The sequence below is a fragment of the Passer domesticus genome, chromosome 33 (assembly GCF_036417665.1).
Source record: "Passer domesticus isolate bPasDom1 chromosome 33, bPasDom1.hap1, whole genome shotgun sequence".
NCBI classification, from domain to species: domain Eukaryota; kingdom Metazoa; phylum Chordata; class Aves; order Passeriformes; family Passeridae; genus Passer; species Passer domesticus.
Window position 1 is genome coordinate 176,429 of NC_087506.1, and position 20,154 is coordinate 196,582.

The window sequence follows — 20,154 nt, forward strand, 5'->3', positions numbered from 1 at the left end:
GGGTTCTGGGCTCACCTGTGCAGGTGTTTGGGGTTGTTGGGGTCCCTGGGCAGGCGCAGGACAGGTGCCACCGCATCGGCCACACCCGCGACGTCCACATCTACAGGTGAGCGCGCCTGGGCCGGGTACAGCCTCACCTGGGCAGGGGTTTGGGAGTTACAGCCTCACCTGTGCAGGGGTTTGGAAGTCAGGAGCTCACCTGTGTGGTTATTTGGGGGTTCTGGGCTCACCTGTGCAGGTGTTTGGGGTTGTTTGGGTCCCTGGGCAGGCGCAGGACAGGTGCCACCGCATCGGCCACACCCGCGACGTCCACGTCTACAGGTGAGCGCACCTGGGACTCACCTGGGGGGGTTTTGTGTGAGTTACAGCCTCACCTGTGCAGGTGTTTGGGAGTTATGAGCTCACCTGTGTGGTTATTTGGGAGTTCTGGGCTCACCTGTAATACTTGGAACTCACCTGTGCAGGTGTTTGGGATTTAGGAGCTCACCTGTGCAGGTGTTTGGGGGTTACAGCCTCACCTGTGTGGTTATTTGGGGGTTCTGGGCTCACCTGTGCAGGTGTTTGGCAGTCAGGAGCTCACCTGTGTGGTTATTTGGGGGTTAGGGACTCACCTGTGCAGGTGTTTGGGTATTATGGAGTCACCTGTAATACCTGGAGCTCACCTGTGCAGGTATTTGGGAGTTCTGGGCTCATCTGTGCAGGTGTTTGGAAGTCAGGATCTCACCTGTGCAGGGGTTTGGGAGTTACAGCCTCACCTGTGCAGTTATTGGGGAGTCAGGAGCTCACCTGTGTGGTTATTTGGGAGTTCTGGGTTCACCTGTAGCACCTGGAGCTCACCTGTGCAGGTATTTGCGGGTTCTGGGCTCACCTGTGCAGGTGTTTGGGGGTTACAGCCTCACCTGTGTGGTTATTTGGGGGTTCTGGGCTCACCTGTGCAGGTGTTTGGGGTTGTTGGGGTCCCTGGGCAGGCGCAGGACAGGTGCCACCGCATCGGCCAGACCCGCGACGTCCACGTCTACAGGTGAGCGCACCTGGGCCGGGTACAGCCTCACCTGGGCAGGTGTTTGGGAGTTACAGCCTCACCTGTGTGGTTATTTGGGGGTTCTGGGCTCACCTGTGCAGGTGTTTGTGGGTTACGGGCTCACCTGCGCAGGTGTTTGGGAGTTACAGCCTCACCTGTAATACCTGGACCTCACCTGTGCAGGTGTTTGGGGGTTATAGACTCACCAGTAACACCTGGAGCTCACCTGTGCAGGTGTTTGGGAGTTACGAGCTCACCTGTGCAGGAATTTGGGGGTTATGGACTCACCTGTGCAGGTGTTTGGGATTTAGGAGCTCACCTGTGTGGTTATTTGGGAGTTCTGGGCTTACCTGTAATACCTGGAGCTCACCTGTGCAGGTGTTTGGGGGTTACAGCCTCACCTGTGCAGGTGTTTGGGAGTTCTGGGCTCACCTGTGCAGGTATTTTTGGAGTCAGGAGCTCACCTGTAGCTCCTGGGTAGGTGAGGGTTCACCTGGGGGCTCAGGTGAGCACCTGGAGCTCACCTGGAGCTCACCTGTGCGGCTGAGAGCTCACCGGCGTCACCTGTGTGATCTGTCTCAGTTCTTTCACCTGTATCTCACCTGTCTCACCTGTATCTCACCTGTCTCACTTGTATATCTCACTTGTCTGTGTCTCACCTGTGTCTCACCTGTCTTACCCGTCTCACCTGTGTCTCACTTGTCTGTACCTGTCTCTCACCTGTCTCACTTGTGTCTCACCTGTCTCACCTGTGTCTCAGCTGTATCTCACCTGTCTCTCACCTGTCTCTCACCTGTCCGTACCTGTCCGTACCTGCAGGCTGATCAGCGAGCGCACGGTGCAGGAGAACACCCTGGGGCTCACCTGGGGCTGTCTCACCTGTCTCTCACCTGTCTGTACCTGTCTCACGTGTCTCACTTGTCTGTCCCTGTCTCACCTGTATCTCACCTGTCTCTCACCTGTCTCACCTGTCCGTACCTGCAGGCTGATCAGCGAGCGCACGGTGGAGGAGAACACCCTGGGGCTGTTCCCCTGTCTCACCTGTCTCTCACCTGTCTGTACCTGTCTCACCTGTCTCACCTGTCTGTCCCTGTCTCACCTGTCTGTACCTGTCCGTACCTGTCTCACCTGTCCATGTCTCACCTGCAGGCTGATCAGCGAGCGCACGGTGGAGGAGAGCACCCTGGGGCTGTTCCCCTGTCTCACCTGTCTCTCACCTGTCTCACCTGTGTGCTCACCTGTCTCACCTGTCCGTACCTGTCTCACCTGCAGGCTGATCAGCGAGCGCACGGTGGAGGAGAACACCCTGGGGCTGTTCCCCTCTGTTACCTGTGTTACCTGTGTCTCACCTGTGTGCTCACCTGTCTCACCTGTCCCTGTACCTGCAGGCTGATCAGCGAGCGCACGGTGGAGGAGAACATCCTGGGGCTGTTCCCCTCTGTTACCTGTCTCACCTGTCTGTACCTGTCTCACCTGTCCGTACCTGTCTGTACCTGTCTCACCTGTCTCACCTGTCTCACCTGTCTCTCACCTGTCTCACCTGTCTCTCAGCTGTCTCACCTGTCCATGTCTCACCTGCAGGCTGATCAGCGAGCGCACGGTGCAGGAGAACACCCTGGGGCTGTTCCCCTCTGTTACCTGTGTTACCTGTCTCACCTGTGTGCTCACCTGTCTCACCTGTCCCTGTACCTGCAGGCTGATCAGCGAGCGCACGGTGCAGGAGAACACCCTGGGGCTGTTCCCCTCTGTTACCTGTGTTACCTGTCTCACCTGTGTGCTCACCTGTCTCACCTGTCCCTGTACCTGCAGGCTGATCAGCGAGCGCACGGTGGAGGAGAACATCCTCAAGAAGGCCAACCAGAAGCGGCTGCTGGGGGACATGGCCATCGAGGGCGGCAACTTCACCACCGCCTACTTCAAACAGGTGAGCGCCCACAGGTGAGGGCTGGGGGCACTGGTGGGTCCCAGGTGAGGTTTGGGGGGTCCCAGGTGAGGTTCAGGTGGGGTTTGGGGGGTCCCGGTGAGGTTTGGGGGTCCCAGGTGGGGTTCAGGTGGGTCCAGGTGAGGTCTGGGGGGGTCTCAGGTGGGCTTTGGGGGTCCCAGGTGGGATTTGGAGGTCCCAGGTGGGTCCCAGGTGAGGTTTGAGGGGTCTCAGGTGGGTCCAGGTGAGGTTTGGGGGTTCCAGGTCAGTCCCAGGTGAGGTTTAGGTGGGTCCAGGTGAGGTTCAGGTGGGTTTGGGGGGGTCCCAGGTGAGGTTTGGGGGGTCCAGGTGAGGTTCAGGTGGGGTTTGGGGGGTCATAGGTGAGGTTTCGGGGTCCCAGGTGAGGTTTGGGGGTCCCAGGTGAGGTTTGAGGGGTCTCAGGTGGGTCCAGGTGAGGTTTGGGGGTTCCAGGTCAGTCCCAGGTGGGGTTTGGGGGGTCCCAGGTGGGGTTTGGGGGGTCCCAGGTGGGGTTTGGGGGGTCCCAGGTGGGTCCCAGGTGGTGTCTGAGGGTTTCAGGTGAGGTTCGAGTGGGTCCAGGTGAGGTTCAGCTGAGGTTTGGGGGGTCTTAGGTGGGGTTTGGGGGTCCCAGGTGAGGCTCAGGTGTGCCCAGGTGAGGTGCACATGGGTCCAGGTGAGGCTCAGGTGAGGTTTAGGTTGGGTCTCGGGGGTCCCCGGTGAGGCTCAGGTGGGTCCAGGTGGGGTTTGGGGGGTCCCAGGTGAGGCTCAGGTGGGTCCCAGGTGAGGCTCAGGCGGGTCCCCAGTGAGGTTCAGGTGGGTTCAGGTGGGATTTGGGGGGTCCCAGGTGAGGTTTGGGGGTCCCAGGTGAGGTTTGGGGTGTCCCAGGTGAGGTTTGGGGGTCCCAGGTGGGGTTTGGGGTGTCCCAGGTGAGGTTTGGGGGTCCCAGGTGGGGTTTGGGGGTCCCAGGTGAAGTTTGGGGGTCTCAAGTGAGGGCTCAGGTGGGTCCAGATGAGGTTTGGGGGTCCCAGGTGGGGTTTGGGGGGTCCCAGGTGGGGTTTGGGGGTCCCAGGTGGGGTTTGGGGGGTCCCAGGTGGGGTTTGGGGGGTCCCAGGTGGGTCCCAGGTGGTGTCTGAGGGTTTCAGGTGAGGTTCGAGTGGGTCCAGGTGAGGTTCAGCTGAGGTTTGGGGGGTCTTAGGTGGGGTTTGGGGGTCCCAGGTGAGGCTCAGGTGTGCCCAGGTGAGATGCACATGGGCTCAGGTGAGGTTTAGGTTGGGTCTCGGGGGTCCCCGGTGAGGCTCAGGTGGGTCCAGATGAGGTTTGGGGGGTCCCAGGTCAGTTCCAGGTGAGATTTGGGTGTCTCAAGTGAGGGTTCAGGTGGGTCCAGGTGAGGTTTGGGCGTCCCAGGTCAGTCCCAGGTGAGGTTCAGGTGGGGTTTGGGGGTCCCAGGTGAGCTTCGGGTTAGTCCAGGTGAGGACTGGGGGGTCCCAGGTGGGTCCAGGTGGGCTCTGGGGATCTCAGATGCATCCAGGTGAGGCTCAGGTGTGGTTCAGGTGGGGTCTGGGGATCTCAGGTGGGGTCTGGGGGGTCCCAGGTGAGGTTTGGGGGGGTCCCAGGTGGGTTCCAGGTGTGGAAGAACCTTTTAAGGGCGCTTTAGGGATGGGCAGGTGAGGTTCAGGTGGGTCCCAAGTGGGGTTTGGGGGTCCCAGGTGAGGTTTGAGGTGTCTCAGGTGGTGTTTGGGAGTCACAGGTGAGGTTTGGGGGGTCCCAGGTGGAGTTTGGGAGTCCCAGGTGAGGTTTGGGGGGTCCAGGTGAGCTTCAGGTGAGGTTTGGGGGGTCCCAGGTGGGGTTTGGGGATCCCAGGTGTATCCAGGTGAGGCTCAGGTGGGTCCAGGTTGGGTCTAGGGCGTCCTAGGTGAGGTTTGGGGTGTCCCAGGTGGGACTTAGGGGTGCCAGGTGAGGTTTGGGGATCCCAGGTGAGGTTTGGGGGGTCCCAGGTGGGGTTTGGGGTGTCCAGGTGAGGTTTGGGGGGTTCCAAGTGGGGTTTGGGGGCCCCAGGTGAGGTTTGGAGGTCCCAGGTGGGGTTCAGGTGGGGTTTGGAGGTCCCAGGTGAGGTTTGAGGTGAGTTAGGTGGGGTTTGGGGGGTCCCAGGTGAGGTTTGGGGCTTCCAGGTCAGTCCCAGGTGAGGTTTGGTGGTTCCAGGTGAGCTTCAGGTGAGGTTTGGGGGTTCCAGGTGAAGTTCAGGTGGGATTTGGGGGGTCCCAGGTGGGGTTTGGGGGGTCCCAGGTGAGGTTTGGGGTGTCCCAGGTGAGGTTCAGGTGGGTCCCAGGTGGGGTTTGGGGGTTCCAGGTCAGTCCCAGGTGAGGTTCAGGTGGGGTTTGGGGGTCCCAGGTGAGGTTTGGGGTGTCCCAGGTGAGGTTCAGGTGGGTCCCAGGTGGGGTTTGGGGGTCCCAGGTGGGGTTTGGGGTGTCCCAGGTGGGTTCAGGTGTCCCCAGGTCAGGTGTGTCCCCAGCTGTCCCCAGGTGTGTCCGCAGTGTCCTCAGTGGCCCCGGGTGGGTTCTGGTGGGGTTCAGGTGTCCCCAGCTGTCCCCAGGTGTGTCCCCAGTGTCCCCACTGTCCCCAGGTGGGTTCTGGGTGGGTTCAGCTGTCCCCAGGTGTGTCCCCAGTGTCCCCAGGTGTGACCCCAGGTGTGACCCCAGGTGTGTCCCCAGGTGTGTCCCCAGTGTCCCCAGGTGTGTCCCCAGGTGTGTCCCCAGGTGTGTCCCCAGGTGTGTCCCCAGGTGTGACCCCAGGTGTGTCCCCAGGTGTGACCCCGCGTGTTTCCCGCAGCAAACCATCCGCGAGCTGTTCGACATGGCGCCCGAGGAGCCGCCGAGGGACCGAGGGGACAGGGACAGGGACAGGGACAGGGACAGGGACAGGGACAGGGACAGGGACAGGGACAGGGACAGGGACCGGGACCGGGACAGGGACAGGGACAGGGACAGGGACAGGGACAGGGACGGCGACGGGGACCGAGGGGACAGAGGGGACAACGAGGATGACGAGGACCCCGCGGCCACCCGGAGGACGCACATCCTGGAGCAGGTGAGGGACCCCGGGGACAGGTGAGGGACCCCGGGGACAGGTGAGGGACCCCGGGGACAGGTGAGGGACCCTGGGGACAGGTGAGGGACCCCGGGGACAGGTGAGGGACACCGGGGTGGCACCTGGGGAGGGAACGGGGTCCCGATGTCCCCAAATGTCCCCGATGGCCTTGGTGGCCTTGATGTCCCTAAATGTCTCCAATGGCCCCGATGTCCCCAAAGAGCCCTGATGGCCTCAATGGTTTTGATGTCCCAAATGTCCCTAAATGGCCCTGATGGCCTCAATGTCCCCAAATGTCCCCAGTGGCCTTGATGGCCTTGGTGTTCCTAAATGTCCCAATGGCCTCAATGTCCCCAAATGTCCCCAATGTCCCCAAATGTTCTCAGTGTCCCCAATGATCTCAATGGCCCCAAATTGTCCCAATGGCCTTGATGTCCCAAATGTCCCAAATGTCCCCAATGGCCCCAAACGTTCTCAGTGTCCCCAATGACCTCAGTGTCCCCAAATGTCCCCAAATGTGCCCAATGGCCCCAATGGCCTCGATGTCCCAAATGTCCCCAATGGCCCTAAAGGTCTGAGTGTCACCAAATGTCCCCAATGTTCTCGATGGCCCCAAATGTCTCAAATGGCCCCAAATGTCCCCAATGGCCTTGATAGCCTTGATGTCCCAAATGGCCCAAATGGCCCCAAATGACCTCGATGGCCTTGATGTCCCCAAATTGCCCCGATGGCCCCAAATGTCCCCAATGTCCCCAAATGTTCTCAGTGTCCCCAATGATCTCAATGTCCCCAAATTGCCCCATTGGCCTCGATGTCCCCAATGGCCCCGATGGCCCCGATGGCCTCGATGTCCCCAATGACCCCAAATGTTCCCAGTGGCCCCAAATGTCCTTGATGGCGCCAATGACCTCGATGGACTCGGTGTCACCAAATGGCCCCAAATGTCACCAATGACCCCAAATGTCACCAATGACATCAAATGTTCTCAGTGTCCCCAATGACCTCAATGTCCCCAAATAGCCCTGATGGCCCCAATGTCCCCAATGTCCCAAATGACCTCAATGTCCCTAAATGGCCTCAAATGGCCCCGATGTCCCGAAATGTCCTCAGTGGCCTTGGTGTCATTGGTGTCCCAAATGTCCCCAATGGCCCCCAATGGCCCCAAATGACCTCGATGGCCTTGATGTCCCCAAATTGCCCCGATGGCCTCAAATGTCCCCAATGTCCCAAATGTTCTCAGTGTCCCCAATGATCTCAGTGTCCCCAAATGTCCAAAATGGCCTCGATGTCCCCAAATGTCCCCAATGGCCCTAAAGGTCTGAGTGTCACCAAATGTCCCCGATGTTCTCGATGGCCCCAAATGTCCCCAATGGCCCTGATGGCCTCGATGATCCCAAATGTTCTCAGTGTCCCCCATGGTCTCAATGTCCCCCATAGCCCTGATGGCCCCAAATGTCCCCAATGGCCTCGATGTCCCAAATGTCCCTACTGGCCCTAAAGGTCTGAGTGTCACCAAATGTCCCCGATGTTCTCAGTGGCCCCAAATGTCCCCAATGTCCCTGATGGCCTCGATGTCCCCAAATGTTCTCAGTGTCCCCCATGGTCTCAATGGCCCCAAATGGCCCTGATGGCCTCAATGGCCTCAATGTCCCCGATGTCCCCAAATGTCCCCAAATGGCCCTGATGGCCTCGATGGTTTTGATGTCCCAAATGTCCCTAAATGGCCTCAAATGTCCCCGATGTCCCCAAATGTCCCCAGTGGCCTTGATGGCCTTGGTGTTCCTAAATGTCCCAATGGCATCAATGTCCCCAAATGTCCCCAATGTCCCCAATGTTCTCAGTGTCCCCAATGATCTCAATGGCCCCAAATGTCCCCAAATGTGCCCAATGGCCCCAATGGCCTCGATGTCCCAAATGTCCCCAATGGCCCTAAAGGTCTGAGTGTCACCAAATGTCCCCAATGTGCCCGATGGTCCCAATGTCCCAGGTGGCCCCAAATGTCCCCAATGGCCCCAAATGGTCTCGATGGCCCCAAATGTTCTCAGTGTCCCCAGTGACCTCAATGTCCCCAAATTTACCCAATGGCCTCAATGTCCCCAATGTCCCAAATGACCTCAATGTCCCTAAATGGCCTCAGATGTCCCCGATGTCCCCAAATGTCCTCAGTGGCCTTGATAGCCTTGATGTCCCAAATGGCCCCGAATGTCCCAAATGGGCTTGATAGCCTTGATGTCCCCAAATGGCCCCGATGGCCTCAAATGTCCCCAATGTCCCCAAATGTTCTCAGTGTCCCCAATGATCTCAATGTCCCCAAATTGCCCCATTGGCCTCGATGTCCCAAATGTCCCCAATGGCCCCGATGGCCTCGATGTCCCCAATGACCCCAAATGTTCCCAGTGGCCCCAAATGTCCTTGATGGCGCCAATGACCTCGATGGACTCGGTGTCACCAAATGTCCCCAAATGTCCCCAATGTGCCCAATGGCCTCGATGTCCCCAATGTCCCCAATGTCCTCAATGTCCCTAAATGGCCTCAAATGTCCTCGATGTCCCTAAATGTCCTCAGTGGCTTTGATGGCGTCAATGTCCCCAAATGGCTCCAATGGCCCCAAATGTCCCCAGTGGCCCTGATGGCCCCAATGACCTCGATGGTCTCGGTGTCACCAAATGGCCCCAATGTCCCCAAATGTCCCTAATGACCCCAAATGTTCTCAGTGTCCCCAATGATCTCAATGTCCCCAAATGTCCCCAATGATCCTGATGGCCTTGATGTCCCCAATGTCCCCGATGGCCTCGATGTCCCCAAATGTGCCCAATGGCCCTAAAGGTCTGAGTGTCACCAAATGGCTCCAGTGGCCCCAAATGACCTCAATGTCCCCAAATGTCCCCAATGGCCTCGATGACCCCAAATGTCCGCAATGGGCCTAAAGGTCTGAGTGTCACCAAACGTCCCCAAATGGCCGCAATGGCCTGAAATGGCTTCAATGTCCCCAAATGTCCCCAATGTGCCCAATGGCCTTGATGTCCCAAATGGCCCCAAATGTCCCCAATGTCCCCAAATGTTCTCAGTGTCCCCAGTGACCTCAATGTCCCCAAATTGTCCCATTGGCATTGATGTCCCAAATGGCCCTGATGGCTTCAATGGCCCCAATGTCCCCAAATGGCCCCAATGGCCTCGATGGCCTTGATGTCCCCAAATTGCCCCAATGGCCCCAAATGTCCCCAATGGCACCAGATGTTCTCAGTGTCCCCAATGAACTCAATGCCCCAAAATGTCCAAAATGGCCTCGATGTCCCAAATGTCCCCACTGGCCCTAAAGGTCTGAGTGTCACCAAATGTCCCCAATGTTCTCAGTGGCCCCAAATGTCCCCAATGGCCCTGATGGCCTCGATGATCCCAAATGTTCTCAGTGTCCCCAATGAACTCAATGTCCCCAAATGTCCCTGATGGCCCCAAATGTCCCCAATGGCCTCGATGGCCTTGATGTCCAAAATGTCCCTAAATGACCTCAAATGTCCCCGATGTCTCAAACGTTTCCAATGTCCCCAAAATGTTCTCAGTGTCCCCAGTGACCTCAGTGTCCCCAAATGGGCCTGATGGCCTCGATGTCCCCGATGTCCCAAATGACCTCAATGTCCCCAAAGGGTCTCAAATGGCCCCAAATGTCCCCAATGGCCTTGATAGCCTCAATGTCCCAAATGTCCCCAATGGCCCCAAATGACCTCGATGGCCTTGATGGCCTTGATGTCCCCAAATTGCCCCGATGGCCTCAAATGTCCCCAATGTCCCAAATGTTCTCAGTGTCCCCAATGACCTCAATGTCCCCAAATTGCCCCATTGGCCTCGATGTCCCAAATGTCCCCAATGGCCCTGATGGCCTCGATGTCCCCAAATGTTTTCAGTGTCCCCCATGGTCTCAATGGCCCCAAATGGCCCTGATGGCCTCGATGGCCTCAATGTCCTCGATGTCCCAAATGACCTCAATGTCCCCAAAGGGTCTCAAATGGCCCCAAATGTCCCCAATGGCCTTGATAGCCTCAATGTCCCAAATGTCCCCAATGGCCCCAAATGTTCTCAGTGTCCCCAATGATCTCAATGTCCCCAAATTGCCCCATTGGCCTCGATGTCCCAAATGTCCCCAATGGCCCCGATGGCCCCGATGTCCCCAATGACCCCAAATGTTCCCAGTGGCCCCAAATGTCCTTGATGGCGCCAATGACCTCGATGGACTCGGTGTCACCAAATGTCCCCAAATGTCCCCAATGTGCCCAATGGCCTCGATGTCCCCAATGTCCCCAATGTCCTCAATGTCCCTAAATGGCCTCAAATGTCCTCGATGTCCCTAAATGTTCTCAGTGGCTTTGATGGCGTCAATGTCCCCAAATGGCTCCAATGGCCCCAAATGTCCCCAGTGGCCCTGATGGCCCCAATGACCTCGATGGTCTCGGTGTCACCAAATGGCCCCAAATGTCCCAAATGTCCCTAATGACCCCAAATGTTCTCAGTGTCCCCAATGAACTCAATGTCCCCAAATAGCCCTGATGGCCCCAATGTCCCCGATGTCCCAAATGACCTCAATGTCCCTAAATGGCCTCAAATGGCCCCGATGTCCCTAAATGTCCTCAGTGGCCTTGGTGTCATTGGTGTCCCAAATGTCCCCAATGGCCCCCAATGGCCCCAAATGACCTCGATGGCCTTGATGTCCCCAAATGGCCCCGATGGCCTCAAATGTCACCAATGACCCAAATGTTCTCAGTGTCCCCAATGATCTCAATGTCCCCAAATTGCCCCATTGGCCTCGATGTCCCAAATGTCCCCAATGGCCCTAAAGGTCTGAGTGTCACCAAATGTCCCCAATGTTCTCGATGGCCCCAAATGTCCCAATGTGCCTGATGGCCTGGATGACCCCAGATGTCCCCAATGGCCCTGATGGACTCGATGACCCCAAATGTTCTCAGCGTCCCCAGTGACACCAATGTCCCCAAATTTACCCGATGGCCTCGATGGCCCTGATGTCCCAAATGACCTCAAATGTCCCCAAATGTCCCAAATGGCCCCAATGGCCTTGATGGCCTTGATGTCCCCAAATTGCCCCAATGACCCCAAATGTCGCCAATAGCCCCAAATGTTCTCAGTGTCCCCAATGAACTCAATGTCCCCAATGGCCCTGATGGCCCCAAATGTCCCCAATGGCCTCAATGGCCTTGATGTCCGAAATGTCCCTAAATGGCCTCAAATGTCCCCGATGTCCCCAAATGTCCCCAGTGGCCCTGATGGCCCCAATGACCTCGATGGTCTCGGTGTCACCAAATGGCCCCAATGTCCCCAAATGTCCCTAATGACCCCAAATGTTCTCAGTGTCCCCAGTGACCTCAATGTCCCCAAATGTCCCCAATGGTCCTGATGGCCTTGATGTCCCCAATGTCCCCGATGGCCTCGATGTCCCCAAATGTGCCCAATGGCCCTAAAGGTCTGAGTGTCACCAAATGGCTCCAGTGGCCCCAAATGGTTTCAATGTCCCCAAATGTCCCCAATGGCCTCGATGACCCCAAATGTCCGCAATGGGCCTAAAGGTGTGAGTGTCACCAAACGTCCCCAAATGGCCGCAATGGCCTGAAATGGCTTCAATGTCCCCAAATGTCCCCAATGTGCCCAATGGCCTTGATGTCCCAAATGGCCCCAAATGTCCCCAATGTCCCCAAATGTTCTCAGTGTCCCCAGTGACCTCAATGTCCCCAAATTGTCCCATTGGCATTGATGTCCCAAATGGCCCTGATGGCTTCAATGGCCCCAATGTCCCCAAATGGCCCCAATGGCCTCGATGGCCTTGATGTCCCCAAATTGCCCCAATGGCCCCAAATGTCCCCAATGGCACCAGATGTTCTCAGTGTCCCCAATGAACTCAATGCCCCAAAATGTCCAAAATGGCCTCGATGTCCCAAATGTCCCCACTGGCCCTAAAGGTCTGAGTGTCACCAAATGTCCCCAATGTTCTCAGTGGCCCCAAATGTCCCCAATGGCCCTGATGGCCTGGATGACCCCAGATGTTCTCAGTGTCCCCAATGAACTCAATGTCCCCAAATGTCCCTGATGGCCCCAAATGTCCCCAATGGCCTCGATGGCCTTGATGTCCAAAATGTCCCTAAATGACCTCAAATGTCCCCGATGTCTCAAACGTTTCCAATGTCCCCAAAATGTTCTCAGTGTCCCCAGTGACCTCAGTGTCCCCAAATGGCCCTGATGGCCTCGATGGCCTCAATGTCCTCGATGTCCCAAATGACCTCAATGTCCCCAAATGGTCTCAAATGTCCCCAAATGTCCCCAATGGCCTTGATAGCCTCGATGTCCCAAATGGCCCAAATGGCCCCAAATGACCTCGATGGCCTTGATGTCCCCAAATGGCCCCGATGGCCTCAAATATCCCCAATGTCCCCAAATGTTCTCAGTGTCCCCAATGATCTCAATGTCCCCAAATGTCCCCATTGGTCTCGATGTCCCAAATGTCCCCAATGGCCCCGATGGCCTCGATGTCCCCAATGACCCCAAATGTTCCCAGTGGCCCCAAATGTCCTTGATGGCGCCAATGACCTCGATGGACTCGGTGTCACCAAATGTCCCCAAATGTCCCCAATGTGCCCAATGGCCTCGATGTCCCCAATGTCCCCAATGTCCTCAATGTCCCTAAATGGCCTCAAATGTCCTCGATGTCCCTAAATGTTCTCAGTGGCTTTGATGGCGTCAATGTCCCCAAATGGCTCCAATGGCCCCAAATGTCCCCAGTGGCCCTGATGGCCCCAATGACCTCGATGGTCTCGGTGTCACCAAATGGCCCCAAATGTCCCAAATGTCCCTAATGACCCCAAATGTTCTCAGTGTCCCCAATGAACTCAATGTCCCCAAATAGCCCTGATGGCCCCAATGTCCCCGATGTCCCAAATGACCTCAATGTCCCTAAATGGCCTCAAATGGCCCCGATGTCCCTAAATGTCCTCAGTGGCCTTGGTGTCATTGGTGTCCCAAATGTCCCCAATGGCCCCCAATGGCCCCAAATGACCTCGATGGCCTTGATGTCCCCAAATTGCCCCGATGGCCTCAAATGTCCCCAATGTCCCAAATGTTCTCAGTGTCCCCAAATGTCCCCATTGGCCTCGATGTCCCAAATGTCCCCAATGGCCCTAAAGGTCTGAGTGTCACCAAATGTCCCCAATGTTTTCAATGGCCCCAAATGTCCCCAATGTGCCCGATGGTCCCGATGTCCCAGGTGGCCCCAAATGTCCCCAATGGCCCTGATGGCCTCGATGACCCCAAATGTTCTCAGTGTCCCCCATGGTCTCAATGGCCCCAAATGTCCCCAATGGCCTTGATGGCCTTGATGTCCCAAATGTCCCTAAATGGCCTCAAATGGCCTCGATGTCCCCAAATGTCCCCAACGTCCCCAAATGTTCTCAGTGTCCCAAATGACCTCAATGGCCCCAAATGTCCCCAGTGGCCCTAAAGGTCTGAGTGTCACCAAATGTCCCCAAATGGCCCCAATGGCCTGAAATGGCTTCAATGTCCCCAGATGTCCCCAAAAGCCTCAATGTCCCCAAATGTGCCCGATGTCCCAAATGGCCCCAAATGGCCCCAAATAGTCCCAATGGCCCTGATGGCCCCAATGTCCCCAAATGGCTCCAATGTCCCCAAATGTCCCCAGTGTCCCCGATGACCTTGATGGTGTCGGTGTCACCAAATGTCCCCAAATGACCCCAAATGTTCTCAGCGTCCCCAGTGACCTCAATGTCCCCAAATGGCCCAAAATGTCCCCAACGGCCCCAAATGGCCCCCATGGCCTCGATGTCCCCAAATGTCCCCCATGTCCCCAAATGTTCTCAGTGTCCCCAATGATCTCAGTGTCCCCAAATGTCCCCAATGTCCTTGATGGTCCCCAATTATCCCCAGTGTCCCAAATTATCCCAAACGTTCCCAATGTCCCCAATGTCCCAAATGTGTCCAATGTCCTCAATGTCCCCAATGTCCCCAGTGTCCAAAATATGTCCCAATGTCCCCATTGTTCCCAATGTTCTCAGTGTCCCCAATGTCCCCAACACCTCCAATGTCCCCAGTGTCCCCAATATCAAAAATACGCCCGAATGTCCTCGATGTCCCCAATCGCCTGAGTGTCCCCAGTGTCCCCTGAGTGTCCCCAATGTCCCCAATCCCCTGAGTGTCCCCAGTGTCCCCTGAGTGTCCCCAATGTCCCCATAGCCTCCAATGTCTGCAGTGTCCCCAGTGTTCTCAATGTCCTCAATGTCCCTAATTATCCCCAGTGTCCCCAGTGTTTCCAATGTCCCCAACGTCCCAAACACCTCCAATGTCCCCAATGTCCTCAAAGTCCCCAATGTCCTCAATGTCTCTAGTTATCCCCAGCGTCTTCAGTGTTTCCTATGTCCCCAATGTCCCCAACACCTCCAATGTCCCCAATGCCCCCAATGTCCCCAGTGCCCCCAATATCAAAAATACGCCCGAATGTCCTCGATGTCCCCAATCGCCTGAGTGTCCCCAGTGTCCCCTGAGTGTCCCCAATGTCCCCATTGCCTCCAATGTCTGCAGTGTCCCCACTGCTCTCAATGTCAGCAGTGTCCCCAATGTCTCCAGTGTCCCCAATGTCCCTAATTATCCCCAGTGTCCCCAGTGTTTCCAATGTCCCCAATGTCTGCAGTGTCCCCAATGTCCTCATAGCCTCCAATGTCTGCAGTGTCCCCATTGCTCTCAATGTCCCCAGTGTCCCCAATGTTCCCAACGTCCCCAATGTCCCCAATGTCCCCAATCCCCTGAGTGTCCCCAATGTCCCCAATGTCCCCAATCCCCTGAGTGTCCCCAATGTCCCCAATCCCCTGAGTGTCCCCAATGTCCCCAATGTCCCCAATCCCCTGAGTGTCCCCAATGTCCCCAATGTCCCCAATGTCCCCAATCCCCTGAGTGTCCCCAATGTCCCCAATGTCCCCAATGTCCCCAATCCCCTGAGTGTCCCCAATGTCCCCAATGTCCCCAATGTCCCCAATCCCCTGAGTGTCCCCAATGTCCCCAATGTCCCCAATGTCCCCAATCCTCTGAGTGTCCCCGATGTCCCCTGAGTGTCCCCTGAATGTCCCCAGGCGCTGTGCGGGGCCGAGGACCCCGAGGACATCCGCGCGGCCTCGCAGGCGCAGGCCGAGCGCGTGGCGGCGCTGGCCGAGTTCAGCGAGTCGCTGAGCCCCGAGGACGGCGCCGGCGCCGACGGCCCCGAGGAGGAGCTGAGCAAGGCCGAGCAGGAGATCGCCGCGCTCGTGGAGCAGGTGAGCACACCTGGGACAGGTGAGACACCTGGGACAGGTGAGACACACACCTGGGCACACCTGGGACACAGCTGGGACAGGTAACACACCTGGGCACACCTGGGACAGGTGAGACACCTGGGACACAGCTGGGGCACACCTGGGACAGGTAACACACCTGGGACAGGTGAGAAACACACCTGGGCTGAGCAAGGCCGAGCAGGAGATCGCCGCGCTCGTGGAGCAGGTGAGCACACCTGGGACAGGTGAGACACACCTGCTCCACGTGAGACACACACCTGGGACACACCTGGGACAGGTAACACACCTGGGACAGGTAACACACCTGGGACAGGTGAGAAACACACCTGGGACACAGCTGGGACAGGTAACACACCTGGGACAGGTAACACACCTGGGACACAGCTGGGACATAGCTGGGACAGGTGAGGGCTGAGCAAGGCCAAGCAGGAGATCGCGGCACTGGTGGAACAGGTGAGAGCACACCTGGGACAGGTGAGACACACCTGGGACACAGCTGGGGCACACCTGGGGCAGGTGAGGGCTGAGCAAGGCCAAGCAGGAGATCGCCGCGCTCGTGGAACAGGTGAGCACACCTGGGACAGGTGAGAAACACACCTGGGGATACAAACACACCTGGGACACACCTGGGCAGGTGAGGGACACACCTGGGACACACCTGGGGGGTGAGGGCTGAGCAAGGCCGAGCAGGAGATCGCGGCACTGGTGGAACAGGTGAGAGCACACCTGGGACAGGTGAGACACCTGGGGATACCTGGGACAGGTGAGAGACACACCTGGGGATACAAACACACCTGGACACACCTGGGGCAGGTAACACACCTGGGCACACCTGGGACACACCTGGGACAGGTAACACACCTGGGGCAGGTGAGGGCTGAAGAAGGCGGAGCACGAGATCGCGGCACTGGTGGAACAGGTGAGCACACCTGGGACAGGTAACACACCTGGGACACACCTGGGGGGTGAGGGCTGAGCAAGGCCGAGCAGGAGATCGCCGTGCTCGTGGAACAGGTGAGGGACACACCTGGGCAGGTGAGGGACACACCTGGACACACCTGGGACAGGTAACACACCTGGGACACACCTGGGCAGGTGAGGGGTCGGGGTGGGCTGCAGGAGGTTTTGGGGTGATTATCAAGGAATTTGGGGTCGTTTTGGGGAGATTTGGGGCATTTTGGGGTCACTCTGGTGAGTTTGGGGTCCCTCTGAACCGGGATTTTTTTGGGGGGGTCCCCAAGTGCTGCCCCCTCCCCAAATTTGGGGGTCTCCCTTTTTCTATTTTCCCATAAATTTGGGGAAGTTTTTGGGGGTCTCTCTGAGCCGCGATTTTTTTGGGGGGGTCCTTGGGGGTCTGGGGCTGGTTTTATTTTTGGGGGGGGGTCTCCAGGCGCTGCTGCCCCCTCCCCAAATTTGGGGGTCCCACTTTTCCCCCTCCCCAAATGTGGGGGTCCCAATTTTCCTTCCTCATTAATTTGGGGAAGTTTTTTGGGGGTCTCTCTGAGCCGGGATTTTTTTGGGGGGTCTTTGGGGGTCTGGGGCTGGTTTTGGGGGGTCCCGAAGTGCTGCCCCCTCCCCAAATTTGGATCTCCCACTTTTCCCCCCTCCCCAAATTTGGGGGTCCCAATTTTCCTCCCCCATTAATTTGGGGAAGTTTTTGGGGGTCTCTCTGAGCCGGGATTTTTTTGGGGGGGTCCTTGGGGGTCTGGGGCTGGTTTTTATTTTTGGGGGGGGGTCCCCAGGCGCTGCTGCCCCCTCCCCAAATTTGGGGGTCTCATTTTTTTCCTTTCCCCATTAATTTGGGGAAGTTTTTGGGGGTCTCTCTGAGCTGGGATTTTTTTGGGGGGGTCTTTGGGGGTCTGGGGCTGGTTTTTAGGGGGTCCCCAAGTGCTGCCCCCTCCCCAAATTTGGGGGTCCCACTTTTCCCCCCTCCCAAAATTTGGGGGTCCCAATTTTCCTTTCCTCATTAACTTGGGGAAGTTTTTGGGGGTCTCTCTGAGCCAGGATTTTTTTGGGGGGGTCCTTGAGGGTCTGGGGCTGGTTTTATTTTTTGGGGGGGGTCTCCAGGCGCTGCTGCCCCCTCCCCAATTTGGGGGTCCCAATTTTCCTCCCCCATTAATTTGGGGAAGTTTTGGGGGGTCTCTCTGAGCCAGGATTTTTTTGGGGGGGTCCTTGAGGGTCTGGGGCTGGTTTTATTTTTTGGGGGGGGTCTCCAGGCGCTGCTGCCCCCTCCCCAAATTTGGGGGTCCCACTTTTCCTCCTCCCCAAATTTGGGGGTCCCAATTTTCCTCTCTCATTAATTTGGGGAAGTTTTTGGGGGTCTCTCTGAGCCGGGATTTTTTTGGGGGGGTTCCTTGGGGGTCTGGGGCTGGTTTTATTTTTGGGGGGGGTCTCCAGGCGCTGCTGACCCCTCCCCAAATTTGGGGGTCTCATTTTTTTTCCTTTCCTCATTAATTTGGGGAAGTTTTTGGGGGTCTCTCTGAACCGGGATTTTTTTGGGGGGTTCCTTGGGGGTCTGGGGCTGGTTTTTATTTTTGGGGGGGGTCTCCAGGCGCCGCTGACCCCTCCCCAATTGCAGCTGACCCCCATCGAGCGCTACGCCATGAACTTCCTGGAGGCCTCGCTCGAGGACGTCAGCCGGGAGGAGCTGAAGCAGGCCGAGGTCTGGGGGGTCCTGGGGGGCTTTTGGGGGGTCCCAGAGGGGGTTTGGGGGGTCCCAAGGGGGTTTGGAGGGTTCTTGGGGGGGTCGCAATGAAGTTTGGGGGGGTGCTGATGGGGTTTGGGGGGGTCCTGAGGAGTTTTGGGGGACCCTGATGGGGTTTTAGGGGGGATTTGAGGGGTTTTGGGGGGTTTTGGGGGGTCCTGGGGAGGTTTTGGGGGGTTCTTAGGGGTTTTGGGGGGTCCTGGAGGAGTCTGGGGGGTTCTTGGGAGGGTCCCAGAGGGGTTTGGGGGTCCTGGGGGGTTTTAGAGGGGTTTGGAGGAGTCCTGATGGAGTTTTGGGGGGTCCTGGGGGATTTTGGGGGGTCCTGAGGGGGTTTTAGGGGGGATTTGAGGGGTCCCAGAGGGATTTTGGGGGGTTTTGGGGACGTTTGGGGGGTCCCAAAGGGGTTTGAGGGGTCCCAGAGGGGTTTGGGGGGGGTCCTGGGGGGGTTTGGGGGTCTTTTGGGGGGTCCTGAGGAGTTTTGGGGGGTCCTGGGGGGCTTTAGGGGGGTCCCAGAGGGGGTTCGGGGGATCAAGATGGGGTTTTGGGGGTGTTTGGGGTGTCCCAGAAGGATTTTAGGAGGTTTTGGAGGAGTTTTGGGGGGGTTTGAGGGGTCCCACAGAGGTTTGAGGGGGTTTTTGGGGGGTCCTGGGGGTCTCCTGAGGAGTCCTGGGGGGGTTTTGGGAGGTCCCAGAGGGGTTTGGGGGGGGTCTTGGGAGATTTTGGGTGGGGTTTGGGGGATTTGAGGGGTCCCAGAGGGGTTTTAGGGGGTCCAGAGGGGTTTTGGGGGGTCCTGGGGCGGTTTTGGGGGTTTCTGAGGAGTTTTGGGGGGTCCTGGGAGGTTTTAGGGGGGGATTTGAGGGGTCCCAGAGGGGTTTGAGGGGGTTTTTGGGGGGTCCTGGGGGTCTCCTGAGGACTTTTGGGGGGTCCTGGGGAGGTTTTGGGGGGTTCTGAGGGGTTTTGGGGGGTCCTGGAGGAGTCTGGGGGGTTCTTGGGAGGGTCCCAGAGGGGATTGGGGGGTCCTGGGGGGGTTTAGAGGGATTTGGAGGGTCCTGAGGAGTTTTGGGGGGGTCCTGGGAGGTTTTAGGGGGGATTTGAGGGGTCCCAGAGGGGTTTTAAGGGTTTTTTTGGGGGTCCTGGGGGTCTTTTAGGGAGTCCTGGGGGGGTTTTGGAGGGTCTTGGGGAGGTTTGGGGGGTCCTGGGGGGTTTGGGGAGGTCCCAGAGGGGTTTTAGGGGGTTTTGGAGGAGTCCCAATGGGGTTTTTGGGGTCCTGATGGGGTTTTGGGGGGGATTTGAGAGGTCCCAGAGGGGTTTGGGGGGATTTTGGAGAAGTTTTGGGGGGGTTTGGGGGGTCCTGATGGGGTTTGGGAGGGTCCTGAGGAGTTTTGGGGGACCCTGATGGGGTTTTAGGGGGGATTTGAGGGGTCCCAGAGGGGTTTTGGGGGGTCCTGGGGAGGTTTTGGGGGGTTCTGAGGGGTTTTGGGGGGTCCTGGAGGAGTCTGGGGGGTTCTTGGGAGGGTCCCAGAGGGGTTTGGGGGGTCCTGGGGGGTTTTAGAGGGGTTTGGAGGAGTCCTGATGGGGTTTTGGGGGGTCCTGGGGGAATTTTGGGGGGTCCTGAGGGGGTTTTAGGGGGGATTTGAGGGGTCCCAGAGGGGTTTTGGGGGGTTTTGGGGACGTTTGGGGGGTCCCAAAGGGGTTTGAGGGGTCCCAGAGGGGTTTGGGGGGGTCCTGGGGGGGTTTGGGGGTCTTTTGGGGGGTCCTGAGGAGTTTTGGGGGGTCCTGGGGGGCTTTAGGGGGGTCCCAAAGGGGGTTTGGGAGGTCCTGGGGGGGTCCAGGGGGGATTTTGGGGGGTCCCAGAGGGGGTTTGGGGGGGTCCTGATGGGGTTTGGGGGGTCCCAGAGGGGTTTGGGGGGGGTCCTGATGGGGTTTGGGGGTCCTGATGGAGTTTTAGGGGGGATTTGGGGGGTCCCAGAGGGGTTTTAGGGGGTTTTGGAGGAATTTAAAGTGGGGTTTGGGGGGTCCTGGGGGGATTTTGGGGGGTCCTGAGGAGTTTTGGGGGACCTTGATGGGGTTT

At 57.9% G+C, this 20,154-nt stretch overlaps 1 protein-coding gene across 1 annotated transcript in view; it reads left to right on the top strand.

Annotated features, from left to right (window-relative positions):
* SRCAP (Snf2 related CREBBP activator protein) overlaps window positions 1-20,154 on the top strand; it is a 129,183-nt gene that overhangs the window by 101,591 nt on the left and 7,438 nt on the right. Inside the window, 4 exon segments of the mRNA XM_064401832.1 lie at window positions 2,831-2,945; window positions 5,787-6,044; window positions 15,179-15,358; window positions 17,958-18,041. Of these exon segments, the coding sequence (XP_064257902.1) occupies window positions 2,831-2,945; window positions 5,787-6,044; window positions 15,179-15,358; window positions 17,958-18,041 (637 nt within the window).